At 39.3% G+C, this 24,022-nt stretch overlaps 1 protein-coding gene across 1 annotated transcript in view; it reads right to left on the reverse strand.

The window, feature by feature from the left end:
• The window catches only part of LIPK (lipase, family member K), a 29,627-nt gene extending 6,061 nt beyond the window's left edge, over window positions 1–23,566 (reverse strand). The window contains exons 1-8 of the mRNA XM_011998214.1: window positions 23,462–23,566; window positions 21,200–21,317; window positions 17,276–17,474; window positions 16,174–16,283; window positions 14,805–14,941; window positions 9,347–9,493; window positions 7,100–7,171; window positions 3,771–3,842 (exon numbers count right to left, since the gene is read on the reverse strand). Of these exons, the coding sequence (XP_011853604.1) occupies window positions 3,771–3,842; window positions 7,100–7,171; window positions 9,347–9,493; window positions 14,805–14,941; window positions 16,174–16,283; window positions 17,276–17,474; window positions 21,200–21,317; window positions 23,462–23,566 (960 nt within the window). The remainder of the gene's footprint in view (window positions 1–3,770; window positions 3,843–7,099; window positions 7,172–9,346; window positions 9,494–14,804; window positions 14,942–16,173; window positions 16,284–17,275; window positions 17,475–21,199; window positions 21,318–23,461) is intronic.
• Window positions 23,567–24,022: the final 456 nt, after the last annotated feature.

Here is a 24,022-nt window from a genome sequence, read left to right on the forward strand (position 1 = left end):
GGAACTTGTTATTGATCTGTTTATGGTTTCAATTGCTTCCTGATATAATCTTTGGAGGTGTTATGCTTCCCGAAATTTATGCATTTCTTCTAGATTTTCCAGTGTGTAGAGGTGATAATGATAGTCTCTGAGGAATTATTGTGTATCTGTGGGGTGGTGGTAATGTCCACATTGTCATTTCTGACTATATTTATTTGAATCTTCTCTCTTTATTAGTCTAGCTAGCAGCCTATCAATTTTATTTATTCTGTCAAGGAACCAACTTGTGATTTTGTTGGTCTTTTGTGTATTTCTTTGCATCTCAATTTCATTCAGTTAAGCCGTGATTTTGGCTATTTTTTCTTCTGCTAGCTCTGGAGTTGGTTTGCTCTTGTTTTTCTAGTTTCTCTAGGTGTGATGTTAGGTTGTTAATTTGAGATACTTCTAACTTTTTGACGTGGTTGTTTAGCACTATAAGCTTTCCTCTTAACACTCCTTTAGCTGTGTCCCAGAGATTCTGGTATATTGTATCTTTGTTTTGATTAGTTTCAAAGAATTTCTTGATTTCTGCTTGTATTTCATTATTTACCCAAAAGTCATTCAGGAAAAGGTTGTCTACGTTCCTTATAATTGCATGGTTTTGATGGATTGTCTTGGTATTTAGTTTCTACTTTTATTGTACTGTGATTCATGAGTGTATATGGTATAATTTCAGTTTTTGTTTAATTTGTTGAGAATTGCTTTATGGTTGAGTGTGTGGTCGACTTTAGAGTGTGTGCCATGTGCACATGAGAAGAGTATGTATTCTGCTGTTGTTGGGTAGAGTGTTCTCCAGATGTCTGCTCAGTCTATTTGGTTAGGTGTCAAGTTTAGGTTCCAAATATCTTTGTTAGTTTTCTGCATCAAAGATCTGTCTAGTACTGTTAGTGGGGTGTTGAAGTCTCTCACTATTGTCGTGTGATTATCTAAGTCTCTTTGTAGGTCTCTAAGGGCTTGTTTTATGAATCTAGGTGCTCCTGTCTTGGGTGCATGTATATTTAGGATAGTTGTCTTCTTGTTAAATTCAACCCTTTATCATTATTTAATGCCCTTCTCTGTTCCTTTTGATAATTGTTTATTTAAATTCTGTTTTGTCTAAAGCAAGATTAGCAACCCCTGGTCTTTTTTCTTTTCACTTGTTTGATAGATATTTCTCCGTCCCTTTTCTTTGAGCCTACGAGTTTCATTGCATGCAAGATAGGTCTCATGTAGGTAGCATACAGTTAGGTCTTGCTTCTTTATGCAATTTGCAATTCTTTGCATTTTAAGTGAGGCATTTAGCCTGTTTGCGTTCAAGGTTAATATCGATATATGTAGATTTGATCCTGTCATTGTGTTGTTAGCTGGTTGTTATGTAGGCTTGATTGTATAGCTGCTTTCTAGTGTCAGTGGTCTATGTATTTAAGTGTGCTTTTGTAGTATCTGGTAACAGTCTTTCATTTCCATGTTTAGCATTCCATTAAGGACCTCTTGGAAGGCAGGTCTGGTGGTAATAAATTCTCTTAGCAATTTTGCCTGAAAAATATTTTATATCTTCTTCACTTATAAAGCTTAGTTTGTCTGTATGTGAAATTCTTGGTTGGAATTTCTTTTCTTTAAGGCTGTTGAATACAAGCCCCTAATCTCTTCTGGCTTGTAGGGTTTCTGCTGAAAGGTCCACAGTTAGCCTGATGAGGTTCCCTTTGTAACTGCCCTTTCTCTCTAGCTGCCTTTAATATTTTTTCTTTCACATAGACCTTGGAGAATCTGATGACTGTATGTCTTGGGGATGGTTGTCTTATATACTATCTTGCAGGGGTTCTCTGAATTTCCCAAATTTAAATGTTGACCTCTCCAGTGAGGTTAGGGAAATTTTCATGGACAATATCATCCAATATGTTTTCCAAGTTACTTGCTCTCTCTCCCTCTCTTTCAGGAATGCCAGAGAGCTGTAGGTTTGGTGTCTTTACATAATCCCATATTTTCTCCAGATTTTGTTCATTTTTAAAATTCTTTTTCTTTATTTTTGTCTGACTGGGTTCACTGAAATAACCAGTCTTCAATCTCTGAGATTTTTTCCTGAAATTCTGCCATACTATTCTGCCATTAATACTTCTGATTATATTATGAAATTCCTATAGTGAGTTTCCCAGCTCTATCATATCAATTTGGTTATTTCTTAAAATGGCTATTTCATCTTTCAGCTGTTAAATTATTTTACTGGATTCCTTAGATTCCTTGGACTGAGTTTCAACTTTCTCCTGAATTTCAGTGATCTCTGTTGCTATCCAGATTCTGAACTGTGTATCTGTCATTTCAGTCACTTCCATCTGGATAAGAACCACTGCTGGAAAAGTAGTGTGGTCATTTAGAGGTCATTTGCCTTTTCAAATTTCCAGAGTTCTTGCACTGATTCCTTCTCAACTGTTTTGGCCGATATTCCTTTAATCTTTGAAGTTGCTGTCCTTTGGATGAGGCTTTTTGCTCTTATGTTCTTTGAAGCCCTTGATACAAGTTGTGTTTAGTTGACTGGCTTCATTTCTGAATGACTTCAGGGTGCCAACGCTCAGCTCAGCATTCCTGGGCTGTGTGCTATAACCTTGGTAGGTGGGACCATGTGCAAAGCTTTGTTCTCTGGCCACTACTGTACCGGAGAGGCTGAGATGTTCCTCATATACTGGCAACAACACTCTGATGGGAGGCGGGGCAAAAGCACTTCATCGTAGCAGTGGTGGTGGTAAGGTTTGCACACATGCATGCTTGCAAAGCAGTCATGGGAGACTGCAAGTATGTTCACATTGGTAGGGGCCCATCTCCAAAAGCTCTCCTATGGCTAGGCAGAATCTGCCAGTGAAGGAGGTATGGCAGTGACCACTGGGGAAGCACCCTGGTTGGGCATGTGAGGCTGTGCTGCAAGCGGGTGCAGCCAGGCAGGAAACCTGAGAGAGGCCAGCAGACAGGGATGTGCTGAGATCACACTGGCCCCATCCCATGGGTAAGATAGCCCTGTTCTGTTTAGGTTCAACAGTCAACAAAGGCCAATGCCACCTAGAGGAGCTTGGCGAGCCTTGGGGAATGGATGTCACTGGCCGTATTTCACTGCAGCTCTTCCTGCACCAAACCCTCTTGGCTTTGCACAGGCAAGAGTCCTGTCCCTGCCAACTCTCCAAGCAGCTCTGCCTACTAGCTCAAATGTCTATGGGAGTTGTGGGGTGTCCTGCAGCTATGTCCATAGTAAGAGTGGGCCATTGTACTGCTATTTAACTCACCTCTTCCCCAGGAGCTACTCAGGGCCTGGAATGAGTCCTGGTGCTCAGCAACCCCGTGCAGGCTTCCCAGAATCCTCCCTCTAGCCCAGGCTCAGCATCCTACCTCCATTCACTCTCAATGCCTTTCTTCTGAAGATCTGCTCAGAGTGTTCCAATCTTCTTGATGGTCTTGTCTCTTAATGGGAGAAGCTCTTCCTGGCTGTGTCTAGTTGCCCATCTTGAGCCCCTCTCTCTGGTTGTTTACTAGCTGAATAACTCTGGTAATTTACCTACCCTCTCTGAACCTCTGAAAAAAATAGGGATAATAATATTTACTTTGCAATGTCCTTGTAAGAATTAGAAATAATGATGTGGCACATGGCAAGAACCCAATAAGCAGCTTGTGAGAACAGCAATAAGCAATATCCAGTGTGGTAAATGGAAGTGGCAGGTGCTTAATGAGTGGATACTATTTTTGTTAGTTCATTTGCAGCATGGAACTGATTATGAGGATTATTTTTGTACCTGGTGAAAGTGCATCATGTTCTGATCAGAGTTTCCCCAATCAAAAGCTTGGAGCCGACCAGAATTAACAGCCTAAAATAAAATGAACACATTAAAATAATATAAGAAAATAGTGTACATTTAAAGACAGACAGAAGAAATATACAAAGAAGATTAACATTATGCCCCACTCTTCAGAAATGTAAGCTAAATTTCAATAAAGATTAAGAAAATAAGTAATAAAAAATGATAACTCTTACCGTAATTCACAGAATTGGTACAATCTTTTACTCATTCCTGTATCTTTCCAATGAAAATCATCAGATTTTTTCATTTAAATCCAATGCCTTTAAATGTTATCATGCTGCACACAGAAATATTTTTTAAAGATGCAAAATTGAATGATTCTTGAATATCTTTGCTTCAGGAATTTAAATAATTTTTTAAAGGCATTAACTATAAATTTCTTACATTTAAAAATTATTACTGCTATTGTTATTATACAACTTTGTACCTTATCCTCATGATGTGGTCTAAGCTGTTATGATTATATTCCCTATCCTTAAACATTGTTTTCACTATTAAAAGAAATATTCACCTACTGAGCTTTCCCAGTTGTGTGTGAGGTACATGGCTGCTGTCTGCCTCCCATATGCCAGGGCAAGCCACCTGCTGTGATGTGCATAACGTAGCCATGGGCTGACTGAGACACTGTGCATGACTACTTTTGCATTTTGGTATTGAAACTTCAAGTATTAGAATATAAGGACATTCATATATACAGCATTTCATTTTTCTGTTATTTGCCACCCACGAAGGATCGATGAGGCAGATAACTTTGACATTTATGTCAAGCACTTCATTAAATTATTCTCAGACTCTTCTGTGTTTTCTTTTCTTAGCTTGAATCTCAGATATTTTTCCCACTTACTAATTTAGTCCTGATTTTTAGTTTAAAATTATTCCCATCATGATTTATATTCAGAGAGGCAGCAGTCTGCTGCTGTTGAAATTCTGCGAGCTTTTAGAAATGGGAGGCAATAGGATGTAGTACTTAGGAACTTGGGCTCTAGGATCAAATCTGCTGATTTGGTTTGGCTCTGTGTCCCCAACCAAATCTCAACTCTAATTGTAACCCCCGCGTGTCAGGGGAGGGGCCTAGTGGGGGTGTCCCCACCCAAATCTCATCTCTAATTGTAACCCCCACGTGTCAGGGGAGGGGCCTAGTGGGAGGTGACTGAATCATGGGGGCGGGATTCCCCTTTGTTGTTCTCGTGATAGTGAGTGAGTTCTCACAAGATCTGGTTGTTTGAAAGTGTGTGGCACTTCCCGCTTTATGCTGTCTGTCTCCTGCACCGCCATGGTAAGACGTGCTTGCTTCCTCTTTGCTTTCCGTTGTGATAGTAAGTTTCCTGAGGCCTCCTAGCCATGCTTCCTGTACAACCTGTGGAGCTGTGAGTCTATCAAACCTCTTGTCTTCATAAATTACCCAGTCTCAGGTAGTTCTTCATAGTAGTGTGAAAGACACTAATACACCTTGTTTGTATCCAGGCTTAATAGACTACTGAATCTGTGATTCAAAGCAAGATATTTGTGAAATGAGAATGATAGTAACACTATTTCTTAGGATTGTGAAGATTATGGTAACATCTATAAAGCATGTAGCACCTAGTAATACCCAACAAACACCTTTTTTTCACTAGGATTACTACCATCATCATGATCATCACTTTTACCTTAGCTGCCTATGTAACTTATAACCAAATATTTACCATGCCCCCACCATCCCCACTTATTTCTATCCTGAAGAGGATTTTCTGTCAAAGGGGAAAAGTTTTTCTTAAGTGAAGTCAATTGTAAAATGTATAAGGAATAGGCAGCCATACGCAGTGCTCACGCCTATAATCCCAGCACTCTGGGAGGCTGAGGTGGGAGGACTATTTGAGTCCAGCAGTCCAAGACCAGCCTAAGCAACAAAACAAGACCTCATCTTTGTACAAAGAATCAAAAGTTATCCGGGCATGGTGGTGCATGCCTATGGTGCCAGCTACTCAGGAAGCTGAGATGGGAGGATTGCTTAAACCCAGCATGTCAAGGCTACAGTGAGCCATGATTGTACCACTGTACTCCAGCCTGGGTACAATGATAGTACCACTGCATGCTTTTTTTGAGACCCTGTCTCAAAAAATAAATAAATAACATGCTATGACATTTGTAGAGTGGGGGGATATCAATGCCTTTACTAAAAAGTTGTCATAATAATTCAGTGAGACTGAATAAAATCACATGTATGAGCAGCAAGAAGAGCATACATTAAGTGCTCAAAAACTGTGAAATTAAACGTGTACTACCTGGAAGGTCATGCTCATAAGAGGACTTATCTGTCTCCTCATCAGTAGGAAGCCCTATATCCTGAACATCTTTCTTCTTAAAGGAACTTGAAGCCTTATATCCTGGAGGTCAAACTCTTCCAAGTATTTCAGAAATTCTCACCTAGTATTTCAGGCTATCTATAGTACTGATTGTCTAAAACAAGGAGCAAATTTGTTAGGGTATATATTAAAATGCAAATTCCTGGGGGGGGGTCTCAGATATATTAAACCTTTAAGAAGACACCAACCCTCTCCCAGTCATAGAATTATTTATATTTTGTTCACTTTTCAAAAGGCGTTGTGACTGCCATCAGCCAAGAATATAGGCAAATATTACATAATAAACAAATGAATGTGCGTGCACATGTGTGTGCATGCATACACAAAGACACACACAAGGCTCAGAAAGTCAAACCAATTGAATTAGACTTATCTCTGAGCTTTCTGTATATTGAGTAACAAAATAAAACAAATAAAACTTTAACTGAGGATAAAAACATAAGCCATAAATCCATTTTAGTTCTTCCCTAGCTTTCAGTTTGCTCTGAATAAAGCATCGTTTCCACATTCTCAAATGCCCCATATATTGATTGGAGGATGAACAGCTCTTTCTGGAATAAGATGCATCATTTTATATAAAGTTCTATTAGAGTTGATGACTGTCTGAAAGAGGAAATAAAAGCCTTCCCTTGAAATGCAGTTTGGAATAATCTAAGGATCAGAACTCAGTCAGAATATCTGAGAACCATGCTCAAAACCCAGACACTGAGGACAAGGAGAAGAAGTGGGAATGAAGTAAATAAAAATGAAGAGTTGATGCTGATTCCAAAAACATCAATGTGACAGTGGCAGGTGCCTGCAGAACCCTGCAGTGAGCTCTCTGAGAGCACTCCTTGAGGGTCTTGCAGAGGTATGTGTGCATCACGCAGGAATAAGACAGAGGTATGTGTGCATCAAGCAGGAATAAGAAGCACGTACCTGGGCCCAGTGCAGCATATTCTGAACAGATGTTCCCGCAGGATTGTGTGACAAGTAAACATCCAAGCGACTCTGCAAAGAGATTACTTCTCATTTAAAGGCTAATCATATCATCATACCACAAGTAAACATTTGAGAGAAATTTTAAAAGTTTCTTCTTTTCCTCTTTTCCCTTTCTTTATTTCTTTTTTTATTTTTATTTTTGAGTTGGGGTCTCGCTCTGTTGCCCAGGCTGGAGTGCAGTGGTGCGATCTTAGCTCACTGCAGGCTCCACCTCCTGGGTTCCATTCTCCTGCCTCAACCTCCCGAGTAGCTGGGACTACAGGTGTGCACCACCACGCCCAGCTAATTTTGTTTTTGTATTTTTAGTAGAGACGGAGTTTCACCATGTCAACCAGGGTAGTCTTGATCTCCTACCTGCCTTGGCCTCCCCAAAGTGCTGGAATTACAGGTGTGAGCCACCACGCCCAGCCTCTTTTCCCTTTCTTTAAGGAAAAAAACATGTACCATATAATCTGAAGACATATTAACCAAAGAAGCCCATCTTAGAAGAACATTTTCCTCCACCGACTCCGTCCTGTCCTCAAACCTACAGGGGGAATCCCACTGGGCAAAGACAAAAGGAAATCTTTTTCCAGACTCAACTCCCATAGGTTCAAGGGTATAGGAGATTAAAGGATAAAAACCCCAGTGATCTTCTCCTTCACCCCATGTTAAGTCCCAAAGGACATTCAAAGGGAGCTGTTGACCCTAAGGCGCTAATAATAGATCTGAATGTTACCTTTTGTTTTCTGAATTTTAAAATGTGGTAAATATTCTACAGGACTCTGAAAGTTTGTGTGGCATAATTAATTCAGTCGGTTTATTTAGATATCTTATGGATAAACAACCACACACACACACACAAGAACAAAAACAAAACACGCACACAAACTCTTGATTCTCTTATATTTTCAACTGCACTGTTTTTAAAATAAAAAGAGTTATTTTCAACCACAGTAAGCATCAGAAACATCTTAGGGCTTTAAAAATATTTTAACCTACTTATTAAGCTATCCAAATGTACTGAATACAAATCAAAATCTCAAAGGTTGAGTTCTGGACATGTGTATTTTTCCAAAGTTCCACCAATATTACTTATGCACCCCTGGTTATGGTTCTTTGAAACAAATGTCCGTGAAGGTGCTGTAATATTCTGTAAGCCTTGCTTTTTGGCAGGAAGACAAAAGGTGATCTGAAAAAAGGTGTCCATATGGACAGCAAGGGCCAATGAATAGTCAAGGGTGTTATTTTGTGATGTCTTTCTTTAGCAAACTCTTAGGATATGCTGAGAGGGTGCTTTTAAAATACACTCGTTTGTGTTTGTTTCAAGGTCTTTTTACTCAGCTCTATCTACATGATATGCTTTCACCTATATATATATCCTTACATCTAAGTGATAGGCAAGCATAGTTTCCACTGTACATTGAGAAAGTGAGAGAGGAATGTAGAAAGGCAGTGGCTAAGACATGTTTTGCATAAAAAGTCTTTTATAAATCTTTCTTGAAAGCAAGAAATATTTTAAGCAGTGCTTTCCACTGACTGGAAGATTAGGCTCTGGGCAGAAGTCTGTGAGAGAGGTGGAGACCAACTTCAGCCTGATCCTACCTCTGGTTTCAAACACATCTCCTCTCTCTCCCTCCTCCCTCCCCCAACTCCTTGGGTCATCATGGAAAATATCTCAGTTAAGTTAGACATTACTTGACAAGAACGCTGACACTGATCCTTCTCAGTACCCCTTGAACAATAAATTTGTAGCTGTTGTTGAAGAACCATCTCTCCTTTTATCCCTTTGGGTTAAGAAAGTAAGTGGTTCATAAAATAACTTTCCAAATCAACTGTGAAAGTGGAAAATTGGTAAAAATAAAAATACAAATGTCTGAACTCATCCCCTGATATTCTACTTCAGTGAATATGACATAAGGCTCAAGCACAGCAAGATAAATATCAAACCCATAGCCTTTATCTAAGTGAAGGACGTTTCAGGTAAGAAGAGATGAGAATTGTTGGCAGTAAAGCTTTCTTCTCAAATCCTCCTGTGAAAGCAAGTGGACTCTCAACCCTCACTGGAAGCCATGAATGTACTGATAACATTCCAAAAGCAAAAAGGAAACCTCGAATTGCAGTTGCCATATACTCCAGAATGAACTTTCATTACCTCTGTGCAACAAAACAAATGTTTTCCCAGACCCAATTACTTACACTTACCATATTTAAGTTTTGCGGATCAAATCCACTCAGAGTAAATAGGAAGTTGCTGCAAATACGATGGAATAGCTTCCGACTGCACACTTTGGTGGCAATGAATTTGTCAAACAATGTATGAGGGTGGAACATTTTGTCACCAAACAACACCTACAAGATAATTTAAAACCATCAAATCTTATAGACGTGGATATCAAAAGTGGAGAAAGAGGTAGTTCAAAGAAGGACTGCACAGTATTAGGTGACATCTGCTCAGTGTTGGTCCTTAGTGAAATCATGAGGCTTGTTATTAGGTATGTAATCCTTCCAATGCACCTCTTAATGGCTTTTCCCAGAAACCCTTAATTGGGGTGTTTTTTAGAATGCCCCTTGAGAAACTAGTTCCCACAGGAAATTTGTAAGGCTTTGGAGTGAGGCATACATGTGTTTCATTCTGGATTCAAACACATTCTATACCTTAGGAGAGTTTTAAATTTCTATTATTATAAATTTTCTCATCTATAAAATTGAAAAATGTTCTTATAGGCAGGGCTGTTGTAAAGTTAGTAGGTCATGTTTAAAAGACAATTAGTGCAGTTCCTAGCATCTAGTACACATGAAAATATTATGTAATTAAAATATAAATTAATGTAATTATTATTACTGTCATAATTAGTGACTCATACAGATTTGAGCCATTCCTTCTGGAATCCTTTAATGAATTCTTTCTATAGACAAAAGCTTAACCCACATAAATGAATCTTTACTAGTGGAATTTCAGGCAGTGTTGCCAGCAAGTTCCTTTGCTTCACAGCTACTAGTTTTATAATATTAGCATAATAAACTAGATATAAAGTTAAAAAGATATTTTTTAGTTCTTAAAACTTTGGAAACACCCATTTACAGTAAAAATAAACACACATTTCTTCTGGAATTCTTTATTAACCAGATATTACAACTAAAGAACAGTAATAACTAGCATTTATTCACTTAAAATCTAATTCACTTTAAGATCTTATACTATATCTAGAAAACTAGATCAAGTAAATTCCTACTGTTCATAGCTTATTAAATTCTGAGTTTAAAAATGATTGTCTTATATAGGCAGATATAATCTTTATTTAATGGAATATTTGATATTCCATGGAATATTAATGGAATATATGAAGTACCAAGATTTCATACTCCGCTTCATGCCCAAGAGAGGAAAAGAGGGATAGAGGCAGGGAAAGAGGAAGAGAAGGAGGGAGAGGGAGAGAAGATGGAGGAGGAAGAAGAAGAAGAGGAAGAAGAAAAAGGGAAGGGAAAGGAAGGACAACAATATGTTAAACTACTTCAAACCACACTTCTCAATTATTTAGGTCTGGAAAGTAATAATAAGCCTTATACATATTATCTAATTGATTCCAGACTCTTCTTCATTTTATCACAATCACTAGGACACTTCGATAATACCCTAGATAATTAATTTAAATTGCCAAATTGTAATTCTTCCTGTGTAAATGTCCCCATAATAATTTAATAATAGTAGCAGCATACACTCATAAAAGGAGCATATCTTTTAAAATAATGTTGACATTTACTTCATGTTTTCAAGTGTGACAATTTAAATAGATTGTCAAATGAATAAATAAAGTGAAAGGCAGGATCTGACTTTAACTAGTAAACAAATTTATTTTTATTTATCAATAACTTAGTTATCCATGCTTGGCAAAACAAATCCATGTGAAAGAAAATAGCCAGTTCATAAAAGTAATCAACAATGAAAATGCAGTGTTAAGAAACAGGTGACATCTACCGTAATGGATTCTTGGTTCTCTGTTCTGAAACCTGGAGTTGGCTTTCCCAAATACAGAGTAAATTAGCAGGACATTCTCTGACTCCACTCTACCTCAATATCCCGTGACTCAGCAAAATTACTATGCATTTACCCAAAGGCGAATAATTTCTCCTTTACCCTAACTTAAAAGAGAGGATATTAATGAGGCCAGCCAGTAGGAGAGCACCCATGTACACAGTAGCAATCATGCCAACTTGTAGATGTAATTCCAAGTTGGCTCTGGAGGAGGCATGTTTGTCACATAACAGCAGGGAGCCAGTCTCCTTCTAGTAGCTCTTTTGGTATGTGTGAGAATTAGAAAAGGCACCTCTCTTTATGGCAACATGGCCCCATGCCAGGGCACATGGCTTGCTAAGCAGAACATGGGCTGGATTCAGCCCCCAACAGCCCACTGAGCTGGTCACCCTTGTTCACTAGCTTCTTCAGGTTGGCATTGAAAAAGTGGAAAAACCACCACATATAAAAAAGACCATTGGTTGGGTTGCCTGGTCACATCTGGGTTCAAATTCTGGCTCTGCCATCCATTTGCTGGGTGACTTGGGACAGGCTGCTTAGCCTCTCTGAGCCTCAAGTTCTTCTTTTAAGAAATGGAGACAGTACTAACAATCTTTAATGTTGTAGAGACATGTCAAAAGCAAAGGATCAAAGCAATCTGTAAGTCAGAAAGAAAGTAGAATGACAAGAACACCAAGGCATAAATGTCCAGGGACAAAATGAGATGTGAGGAAGGGGAAATGGATGAATGAATTTCTCAACTTAACAAACTCTACTCATTCTATCAATGTGAAAATTGAGGCTTGTCCAAGGTTACAATTGGCAGGAGGCAGAGGCAGAGTGTGAACCTAGTTTTGTCTGACTTAAATCTTTATCCTCTATACTCAATTCAATTCAACTCTCATGAATTGAGTTGAAGTAATAGAAATGGAGCAATTGAAAATACTGGCAGCATCAATGAAAAAGGAAGTGCTAATCAGAGAGAGAGAAAAATTGTCTCAGTCCAGAAGCTCCCATAGAAAAGGAACCCTTTCACCAAGCATTCCTGCGAGCATCTGGCTGATGGGAGAGGAGAGGAGAGGAGAAAGAAAGTCTCTTCCTCAAAAAGTCAAAAACATACCTAAACATTGTCTATCATTTCATTGTCACATCTTATAGATTATTTTTTGTTGCACAACTCTTGTTCCAGTCTCCAGTATCTATCAACTGATGTGTTAACGATAACTCCATCATTATTCTCCTAATCTTTCACCCTTCTTGATGTCCTTTACCCCCATCTGCTTACATTTGGTTCCCAGGGGAATCTTTCTAAAAAGGGGCATTATGCATGTCATTCCTCTGTGCAAATATTTCCATGCTCCCCAATTACCTATAGAATACATTCCAAACTCATTAATTTTACACTCAAATCCCTTTATAATCTGCCTCTACATTTCCAACATGATTTCTCATACTGTCCTTTACTAATACTAATATAAAACTCCAGTAAAGTGAGTTATATGTGGTTTTCCATGGCCTGAGCTTCACCACTTCAATGTTGCTCATGCTTCCCTCTTGCTTTGGAAAGCCTTTCTATACCACACTCTATACTGAAATGTTATCCTGAAGTGCAAACTAAAATGCCATCTTATCCAAAAAGTCTGTTGTGATTCCAACAGCTAGAAGTATTTTTGCTTTTCTCTGAGTTTACCTAGCAAAGTTTTTGCTCTATCATTATAATACTGGAATTTCTACTAGGAATTAGTAGGTCACATGTGGCAGTTCTTCTGTTGGTACTATAGTTACTCTATTGGAGTTATAATTTAGAAAGGGCTGAGAATGACGTTTTCCAGCTGCATCCATGTCCCTACAGAAAACCAAACACCACATGTTCTCACTCATAGGTGGGAATTGAACAATGAGAACAATTGGACAGAGGAAGGGGAACATCACACACCAGGGCCTGTTGTGGGGTTTGGGGAGCGGGGAGGGATAGCATTAGGAGACATAGCTAATGTAAATGATGAGTTAACGGGTGCAGCACACCAACATGGCACATGTATACATATGTAACAAACCTGCACGTTGTGCATATGTACCCTAGAACTTAAAGTATAATAAAAAATAAATAAATAAAACAATAATTTTGAAAGGGCAATCTTTCTAAAATTACAAATTTGATCAAGCCACTTTTCTATTTAATATTCTTCAATGGCCTCCCATCATTAACAGAACAAAGTCTAAACTCCTAGACATGACACTGCTTTCTTCCGTTGTCTCCTAATACCTCCTTGGTTGAATCCCATTCTACTCTCACATACACCCTAGTTTTTACTCATACCAATGAGCTGAAAAGGTTCCTTGTAGACATAGCTGTTTCCTAATGCCAGGGCCTTGAAATAGTAGCTCCTAGATATCTTTTGGCTGGATTAACTTGTACACCACATCCTACACATGTCAGGGAATGCAGAAGTTTGAAGACAGCTGTGCAAATGAAGAGGAATGGAAAGATCCCACTGTCCTAAAATATCTCTTAATTGTGTGGGAATACTGAAATAATTTAGCGAACAGTCTGACATTGTTTACTTAATAGCAGGAGCAGGCCAGAGTGAAGTCTCAATGGTATAAGAGGCCCAGGTACCAACAGGCAATGTAAGCATGTTGTGTTATTTTCAGGTGGTTTTTCTGCTACCCATTTTTCTGGGATGTATAGATAGGCACTTCAATCACCATAGACTAATTTGTTTAGCTCTCAACAGGAATCTTCTGTAAATCTTTGGGCTTCTATCAGAATTGTTTCACTTTCATCTGCTTTCATTGAAATCACTGAACTGTATAATCACCACCATGGGAGTTATTACCATGGGAGAAGCCCATGTTAAAATACAAGAAGAAAACACACCAACCCATGCAATGCAATTCACCTGGACTAGATAAACGATCAGATTAGTTAGCTGTCAACTAGAGGAGATCAGGGGGCCCAGAGTTTTGCCTGGGTTTTCGGAATTGTCAAAATGACAGCCTGTAAAGTGTCAGGAAATGAAACAAGGTTGGGCATTTAGTGATGGAGGAGGGTACGTCCTATAAAACTAATGATAGCCAAAACAATTGTTAACATTTATTAAAGGTTTACAGTATGCAAGACATTGTTTTAAAGGATATGCTGTATTAACTCACGTCGTCCTCATGGTAGCCCCATGAGTGAGAAGTATTATTATCCCCACGTTACAGATGAAGAGCACTTAAGGTCTTGACCAGATTTACCCAGCTTGCAAATCATACAAATGAGATTCAAACCCACACCATCTGATTCCATGCTGTGAACTCAACCACTACTGCCCCTAAAAAATTAGGGATCACCAGAAAAATTTAATCCGCTAAATTCAACAAACCAATCAATCAAATAAGCTCTCTCTATCTGTGGTTGAGGAATGATACAGGAGACATGTTTCTAGACATAGTTGAAGAAAGTAGGGTAGATTAACAACAGGGGGAGTTCCCTGAACTCTGCTAATAAGATTGCGTACATCATCAGTGAACTTATATGGATTATCTTGAATACCTATTATTTTCTCAGAAGTTTGTAAAATGTCATTGGTTTTCTGTTGAAATCAGTGGAAATAAAGCTACTTTTAGTTATTTCAGATTAAAACTTGGGAAGTCACATACCTTGACTACTTGCCTGGAAAGAGTTGTTAGTTTTTTCATAGGACTTCGGGTGTATTTCAGTGTGACAACTGGAGCCAGTGCAAAAAATATCTTAATCCTTTTAGCCAGTTCTGGGTTTGTAGAAAATGCTATAAAAGCTGAAATGGAAGAAGACACTAGTTCATAGTTTTCACATAATTATTTCTTCATTGTAAGTTGTAGTAAATGTAGCCATGTTAAAAACAAAACAAAAAACAACATAGAATTATTACCATTTGTAGAGAAGAATTTCTCAATTTCTCAAGGGTGGAATTGGCTAATTCAGAATAAAGTGTTTCCTGTCCCTGGGGAGTGCAAGGAGAGAGGGTTCAAATATCTACTGTGGGGCATGTCTAGGTAAACTCCAAAGCCCATTCCAGCTTGACGATAGTCCTGGTATCAGACAAAACTGGGCTGTAAATTTGGCTTCCTATTTACTTCCTATTTCCTACTTCCTATTTACTTCCCTGTGTGAGTCTCGGTTTTCTCAGTCTGTAAGTGTGAATGGTAAAATCCTTATAGGATGATTTTTATAAAAGTCAAATGTATGTAAGTTATATGCACTTGACCTTTATAACCTTTGTGTCTGTAATCTTTATTAAAGATACGAAATGTAAGATGTTACTTGGGAATATCACCATTAGAACAGATTCCTCAATTCAACCATTTGTGGAGCATGGATGATAGTGGTTTCAGATGTTTGCAGTTTCCAATAAGAGAATGTATGTGAGATGTGTGATACAGTACAAGTATGTACAGACCTGCTTTACACCAGAATCCTGATTATAATTAAGATATAGAAAACGGACTGATGGAAATCCTGTTGGTAGTGTTAAGGCCTCTAGCCAAAGTGAGAACAGTAAGGGGACAAATAGGCCTCATAACACTGCCAACATAGCCCTACCCACATCTGGCCTACTCCAATGCCTCCCTGGCAACTAAAAGTCATACTGATTGTAGCATATAATTGCTGAGTTTTGTAATCTCTGCTTTCTTTCTAGTGTCCCTCACTAGACTGTGAGATCTTCAAGGAAAGAATGAATACCATATTTATCTCTGCTTCCTCAGCATATAACAGTGTCTGACAAATGTTTGTTGGTAGCACAAACGAATATATGAATAATTCTCCCTCTTTCAGGCTTATGTATCAACCTCCAAATTTAGTATTGAGGGAAAATTCTCTATTGTCATTCTTATTTTATTTACTCTTCAGAAATTAGCCAGAGGAAATGGTTTCCCAAGTCAAGCCCTCAAGCTAGAGATTGCACAGACAGAAGAAATACTGACCCCCTTCCATGAATATGCAAGAAGAGCCCCTGACATTCTCTGATCACATCTGCCCCAAACACACCTATGGTGGTGCCTTGTGAGTGACCCACGTAGTAGAGTCGCTTCTGTCCTGTTTTCTCTATGATAAAACTGATTGTGGCTGGAAGGTCATATTTAGCCATCTCATCCAAACTATCAAAAAGAAAGAATAACAAATTAGAAAAGTCATCTCATTGTTAGGCCTAGAACATTTAAACACATTCAGTGAAAACATAAATACTTTGATTTTGTAAAATATAAGACTAGTGTCAATATATGATATTAGGCATCTATGCAACTTTAAAGGGTGCAACGCCTTGATTGCAAGTCAACATTTTTAAGAAACTGAAATCAGAAAAATTTGATTTGTCAAGGCCTACTGATGCTTTTCTTGCAAGGCTAGTCATATTCACTTAATTCTATAACAGGTTTACCAAGCTCCTATGAAAAGAGCAATTACCTGGAATGCTTATCTAAAAGAATAATAAAGCAAACAGATTTGCAGACCTCAGCCGACTGACTGAATCAGAATTTCCTGGGAAGAGACCCAGTAATCCGCATATTTAACAATGACCTCAGTTACTTCTGATCCTGTATATAGTTTAATAAATACTTACCTAGGGAATTTTCTAGTCATTTGCAAGGGTGCAATGGATTATGGTTATAGAATTAGGAAATACCAGTGCTTTCCAGAAAGAAGGCTGGCAATGAAGCCAAGGAACACAGGGTTTTCATGACCTCCAAGGCATGGTTCTTAGCTCCTATGCCAGTGCATGGGTTTGCTCCTGTAACCAGGTAGGCGTAGCTTCTGAAGCAGACAGCAATCCCTGGCGCTGCTGCTGGCAACACTGTTGCTTAGCCATTCTGTAATCAGGCTTTCTTCTTACTTCCCTTAGAACATACATACACACACTCACCCACACACAGATACCGGGAAGGAGGCAGGAATTCTAAAACAGTCATGCAATAATAATGACAGTTCTTTAGAGCCTGTGAAGAAAGTCTGGGTAGAGAAAGAAAGGTTTGTTTCCTTCTTGTGGATTCCACTGCGTGCATTTGGACCCAAAAAGGGCAAAAATCACTAGGTGTTCATACATATACATGAGCAGAGTACACACTGTATTCGTTAATAGGTTTCTCCTTACCTGAAGGCCCAGTATTCTGGTGATTCGGGCGACAATTTAAGGTGTTTTCTGGACCAAGTGTTTCCTCGGCTGTTCCCCAACCACACATCATAGCCACTATCTGCCAGAAGGAAAGCCAGGCTGTTGTTGGGCAGGTTGCAAATCCAGTTACTGGCAGATGCAATTAGGCCATGCTGCAAATACACAGCAGGCTTTGGAGCTGCAAAACACAGGCAACAAGAATTTCATGTCTGAACTTCCTCAGTGTCTACAAGAAAAATCTCATTCCTGAATTTCTGTAGTATAGAAGAGAGGTTAAGAGGTAAAATCTGATGCCAGGCAAATCTGGGATCTAGTCCCTTCTGAGCTACTTACTTGGGTAAGTTATTTAAGTTCTCTCGGTCTTATTTTCTCATTTGTAAAGGGTTATATATAATGTATTGTATTATTTACGTGTGGAAGTTAGATTGCCCTAGTTCAAAATCCCTTCTGATATGCATGAACTCCTTTGTGCCTCAGTTAACCTATCTGTATAATGGGAAATAATAACAAATGCTATCTCCTCGTGTATTTATAAGAATTCATTGAGAACTTAAACATATAAAAGGCCATCTGGCACAGTAAATATTAGCTCTATTACTGTTATTTATATTAATAGCATTATATTTTTCAAGACTCATCTGATTAAAAATTTAAATTTTTTTCAAAATAATAAAAATAATAAAAATGCCATTTGTTGAATGCTCACTGAATGTCAAGCACTATGCTAATTTTTATAGGCACTGCTTCATTTCATTTGAATTGCAAAAAACAAGGATATAAGTAGAACTTTATAGCTTAAAATTGTTAATATGATACAAAAATCCTATTCCCAATGTCAAATAGGGACATTTTAACTAAGAAAGAGAAAGGAAAAAGAAGGAAGTGAGAAAGTGTTGAAAAAGAGAGAAGAGAGGGAAGAAGTGATTAGGCTTTTCCTCTGCTTTATAAATGGTTTGTGATGCTGTGTTGGTATCTCAGGACCCTACCTCAGGTCACTTTTGGAGCTAGAGTGGCTTCCTGAGAGTAAGTTGTACTCTCAGAGAGCCTTCAGCCACCGGGACCAAGGAACTAAGAGTCTATGTCCATTTTTCCACCTTTTGGAATAGAGGGAAAGAAGAGGTGTTACTGACTTTGCCAAAGTTTAGTACCATTAAATAGTTAAGTATCATCAGGCCTCTGTGATCTGAGTCTGAGACAGATCCAGGGATCTCAGATTAGAGACAGTTTCTCATTGTACAGCTTTTTGTCTCATGCATTTTGGGAACTGTGATAGAAATGAAAAGAGAAAAGCTTGGAGAGACTTAAAAGTTCTCTCGAGTATTTACAAAGTTATTTGTAATTATGGAGTTATTTTGGGAAATGATTGGCTCTGTAAAGCCAGCAACACCATTATATCTTCCACTCTTTAAAAATCTAGTTTTTCTTTAAATAAGTAGTCTTTCTGATATTGAGAAGTTTTGTTATTCGACCTGCCAAAGTGTAAAATGAACTAAGAAGAGAGAGAAGAAAACAAAAGCAAATAGTTTCTAGAGAATGAAATGCTCACTTTTTTCCACCTATGGATAGCCACCTGCATTGTAGGGAGCTAGAACTGACGCTTTAATGAAGTTTAAGCACAGAACTGATATGAATGAATAGGGTATTTTTTGCAGCGATTCCTAAGGATACCTGAGGCTCTATTTTAGAAAAAAACAAACAAACAAAAAAAAAGAATTGGTTTTTTAATTGGAGGCAAGGGCAAGTGGTGTACTCTAGGCAGTAAACTATCCTTCTAGGCTGAGAGCTAGGGCTGAGCGTCAGGTGGGTCTCCAGTTGCCCATGCTCCCCTGCACAGCTGCCTCCGCAGCAGGATGTGGGGCAGCCACAGGAAGGGTAAGCTGAGAAGTGCTGCCGTGGACATTCACTCGGGCAGGACATCAGAGGACTCAGATACCAACTTCCCAATACAGGTCTCAGTCTTCTTCACAACTATGGCCCTGCAGGAGCTGGTGCGGCTGAAAGAGCCGGAGCCCCCGCCAAAGCCAAAGCTGGACTGAAAGGAGTCCAGGCCATAGCTGAGGCCAGAGCTTGTGAGGCCGAGCCCAGTCCACCGGGTTAGCCACTGCTGGTACTCCTATGGATACACCTGCTCTGCGTCCCAGACTCCAGCGGGCTCTCCTTGCCCTCCAGCAGCTTCCTGTAGGTGGCGCTCTCGATGCTCAAGGCCCGCTTGACATTCATCAGCTCCAAGTTCTGGAGAAGCTACGGCCCCCCGTCCTGTTTGATCCGCTACAGAGTGGCCTCCAGCTCTGCAGGCTCAGCGTTGTGTCCTTAAGGGCAAAGGACTCACGCTGCTCCGCATTCTCTGGCCTTTGAGGCCTTCAGTCTCATCCTGGAATCGGCTGATGTTTCGGTTCATCTGGAAGATCCTCTTCCTGCGATACAGCTCATTCTCAGCCTTCCCAGCCAGGGCCTGCAGTTCCTCATACTCGATCTGGTGGTGCATGCTGTCAGACTTGGCGCAGCTGCGGCTGGCGATCTCCTGGTACTGGGCGGATACCTCGAGATGATGCCGTCCATGTCCAGGACTCGGCTATTGTCCATGGACAGGCCCACAGATGTGACCGAGATCTGGGACTGCAGCTCACGGATCTTCTATTCTCCTGGGGCAGCCCTTCTAGGCGAGACTACTTGTTCTGCGTTGTTCATGTAAGCGTTATCCACATCCTTCTTGATGAGGAAAATTCATTCTCCATCTCTGTATGCTTGTTGATCTCATCCTGGTACTTTTGAAGTCCTCCACTAGCCCCTGCATGTTGCCAAGCTCCACGTCCAGCTTCAGCTTCTGGTCCCATGTGTCCAGCTGCCGCAGAAGGTGGTTGATGCGGCTCTCCATGTTGTCCACGTTGATCCCAGCTGTCTTCTGCTGCTGCAGGCTCCACATGGTCTCCAGCATCTTGATCTGCTGCTCCAGGAACCATACTTTGTCAATGAAGGAGGCAAAGTTGTTCAGGGTCTTGATCTGCTTCTTCTCCTGGATGTTCACAGCATGGATGTTGGGATCCACCACCAGTTTTAGGGAACTCAGCAGACTCCGAGTCACAGTGATAACTGTGATGCCTCCCATACCACCAGCCCCAGCATAGACCTCACCCAGACCCATACTGGTGCCCAGGCCACCCAGAAAGCTGCTGCCCACCTGAAAGAAGCTCGAGGAACTGATACAAGCACTGGGTATACTCCTGTACCAACAGCTGCTGAAGGCAGACTTCTAGGTCACCCTGATGGACATGGTGGAGGCTGGAGTGAAGGAAGGTAGGCTCAACCAGATGGTGATTTGACAAGCTGGGAAGCTGTTGCTAGGTGGGAGCTAATAGGGTAATATTTACTTTAAACCATGAAATCACACAGACTTGGGTCCAGAACTGACTACAAATGGTTTAATACCAGTGAGAAGGCATCGTAGTAGTTGAAGACATTATGTCCAAACCTGGGTTTGAATGATTATTGAAGCTAAAAGTTTTCAGACTAGAGAGAAATTTAGAAGGCAAAATTGATAGATGGCAATGTTAGGTTGCATGTAGAAGGTGAGGGAGAAGGTGGTATCAAGAATAACCCCTAGTTTTCTGATTTTCAAAACGGGACAGTGGTATCACTAGGGTAAGAACACGATGTGTTTTGGTGTTTGCTTGGTAGGAAGACGAAGTCATGAAGAAAAGGAGTGACCAAATAAACAATGTATGTAAAAGTGACTTAAAACTTCAAAGTTATACTAATTAAACAGAGAGGTGGAGGGTGATGATTTTTCTCCTCTAATGGAAAGGACAGCTAAGGATTTCAGAACAGAAACTGCTTGACTTCTCCCAGGACATTTAAGTACCTCTGCTTTAAGTATTTTTCCTTTTATAACAAAATAAATAATACCTGTCCTCCCTGGGCATCCTCTTCCATGTGGAATCCTATAAATTCCAAGGATATAACCATCTTTTGTTGTAACATCATACTCTTCATAAGGATATCCCCAGTAAGAAATAATCTGGCTCTAAAAAGAGGAAAGGAAATATATACCTTCATTTTATAATCTCTTAATTTTTACACATGCATTACAATATAGTACTTTGTTTGTTTATTTGTTTGAGACGGGTCTCACTCTGTTCCCCAGGCTGGAGTGCAGTGGTGTGATCTTGGCTTACTGCAGCCTTCGCCTCCTGGGCTCAAGTGATCCTCCCACCTCAGTCATCCAAGTACCTGGAAGTACAGGCACCTGCCCCAATGCCCAGCTAAATTTTTTGTATGTTTTTATAGAGACGGGGTTTCACCATGTTTCCCAGGCTGGTCTTGAACTCCTAAATTCAAGGCATTCACTCCCCTGCCTTGGCCTCCCAAAGTGCTAGGATTATAGGTGTGAGCCTCCATGCCTGGCCACAATGTAGTACTTTAAATTGCACCTACTGCTTATCACTCTATGTGCTGTGACGGCATGTAATATTCCTATGAGTATAATTTAAAAGGGATTTCTAGGAGTTACATAAAGAGGCATAGGTAAGTCTGGGTGGGGTGACCCTACATTCTTGTTTGCTCAGGACACTTTCTGGTTTTGCCTGTTGGCCTGGTATTATTAAAGCACCCTAGTTTGTTTTGATGAAAAATTATATGGTTATCTAATGAGGGAAACCACAGGGAATTGTGGAGTACCCTGTGGCTAATAACAAGTGAACTATTACCAAACAGACTTAAAAGAAGAGGGGAGGAAGCAGTTACCGGAAGCCGAAAGGAGAAAGTCAAGCTGAGATAACCAAATTGAGGAAGACAGCTTGTCTAAGTTGACTTCACAGGGAGGAAGCCAGGACAATAAAAAGTCAAACGTTACTGGCCTATTTCTTTCCATCTTCTGCTCACAATGTCCATTGGCTGAATTGAACTGAAAACACCAAAAGGCAAGGTTGCTTGTTGACCTGTCCTTACAGTTCAGCCTCTTGGCAGACAGAAAGGTGTTAAAGAGCAAAGAGTGAGCCTAGAGGGGTCAGAGAAGATACCCCACCCACAGATATACAAAGAAGAGGAGAACTAGTGATTATTGGTTATCTTCTGCATAGAGGTTTACATTCCTTGTCTCATTAACCTTATAAGAGGCCTTTGAGATAGAATTATACCATTTACAGTTGAGAAAACTGACATTCAGGTAGATTAACAATTTGTCCAAGATTATATACTAGGAAGAGATAAAAATCAGATTAATGCTAAAGTAAGTTTAACTCCAAAGCTTATGCTTTTATCAAAGGATTATGCATTTTCCCAAGTCAGACACAGAGATGCATGTATAAATTATGGGCTACATAGAGCAGCGGCGAAGAGCCCAGGCTCTGGAGACAGACTGTGACATTGTGAGGATTATATGTAATATGTGTAGAACAATGCCTAACATAAGTGCTTTATAGATGATTGTTCTTATTATCATTATAGAAGGATTAAAAGCTAAAAATCACTTATACTAGAGAGAGAAAAATTATGTGAGTTCAACAGTGTGGTACGAGATCAAGGGTACTTGCTTGATACTTTGGAGAGAGAAACAAGAAGAGATACTAATGAAAAAAAACTTCGGCAGTTTCATTATTTTTATGGTTCTAATACAACTTACATATGGTACAGGAAATCAATTGTGCACCGTTTATATAGGAAAATGGAGTATATTATCAGAATGAATTCTGTAGTAGATTTTTGTCATTTGGCCTTTTTTTCTTTGCCTAACACTATTCCATTCCACTTCTGATATGAATTCCTGAATGTTAAAACACTTTGGTAATAAACAAAAGAAACCAACACTGGCTTATTAAACCAAAAAAGTGCATTGGGATAGTTCACAAAATCAAAGAAACTTCTCTATGAAAAACCGCAGGGAAAACTCAAAGATACTCTATAGAGATCACTGTATTGAGTCATGAACCTTCTCTTTAGGAAGCCACCACTGGATAGTAGTTCAAACTAGGAGATGGAATATTACTGCCCCAACTTGGGTCAGATCTTTGAATTCTTAGATTAGTTAGCCATATAAAGAAACAGGAGAGGAAGCATAGATTTAGTCACTGGAGGAATTGTTGAAAACTGAGAAGGCACCCCAGTTGTATTTCAAATGCTGAAATATGAATAATTCCTCATTTTAGCATTTTTTCTTAACAAATGACTTACAATATTCATATTAGCTTCAGGGTTTGCGTTGTTTCCTTTCTTATCATAACCATACATAGATCCAAGAGGAAGCATCCAGCATGCTGCCAGTAAAAGCTGCCACATTTGGGATCTGCCTGGGAAAGGAAATTTAATATATTTGTCATCAAAGATAAATTCTATGAAGTGAAATTTGGTGTAATCTTTTTATAACACTGCTGTGAGAGAGAGCAGAAACATACTTCTAGACTGTGCTTTAACCAGTAGAATACTGAATTATACAACATTCATTCCATGAAAAATCTAAAATGACTTTTTAGTAAGAAAAGAAAAGATAGAAGGAAAGAAGAAAGGAGGGAATGAATGGAAAGGAACAGAGAAAACAATCAATCAAGTTTCCAGTAGATAACTGGACGAAAGAGGGAATAGATAATTTGTAGAAAAGAAATATAATGGCCAATAAATTAATCAAAGCACATTTAGTATCTCTAGTTATTAGATAGATTGGTACTTTTTTCTGATGGTGGAGTTTGTCATTGGCAAAACCTTTATGAAAAAAAATTGTTAACATGTCTTATAAAT

Source organism: Mandrillus leucophaeus, unplaced genomic scaffold (genome assembly GCF_000951045.1).
Source record: "Mandrillus leucophaeus isolate KB7577 unplaced genomic scaffold, Mleu.le_1.0 Scaffold1154, whole genome shotgun sequence".
NCBI classification, from domain to species: domain Eukaryota; kingdom Metazoa; phylum Chordata; class Mammalia; order Primates; family Cercopithecidae; genus Mandrillus; species Mandrillus leucophaeus.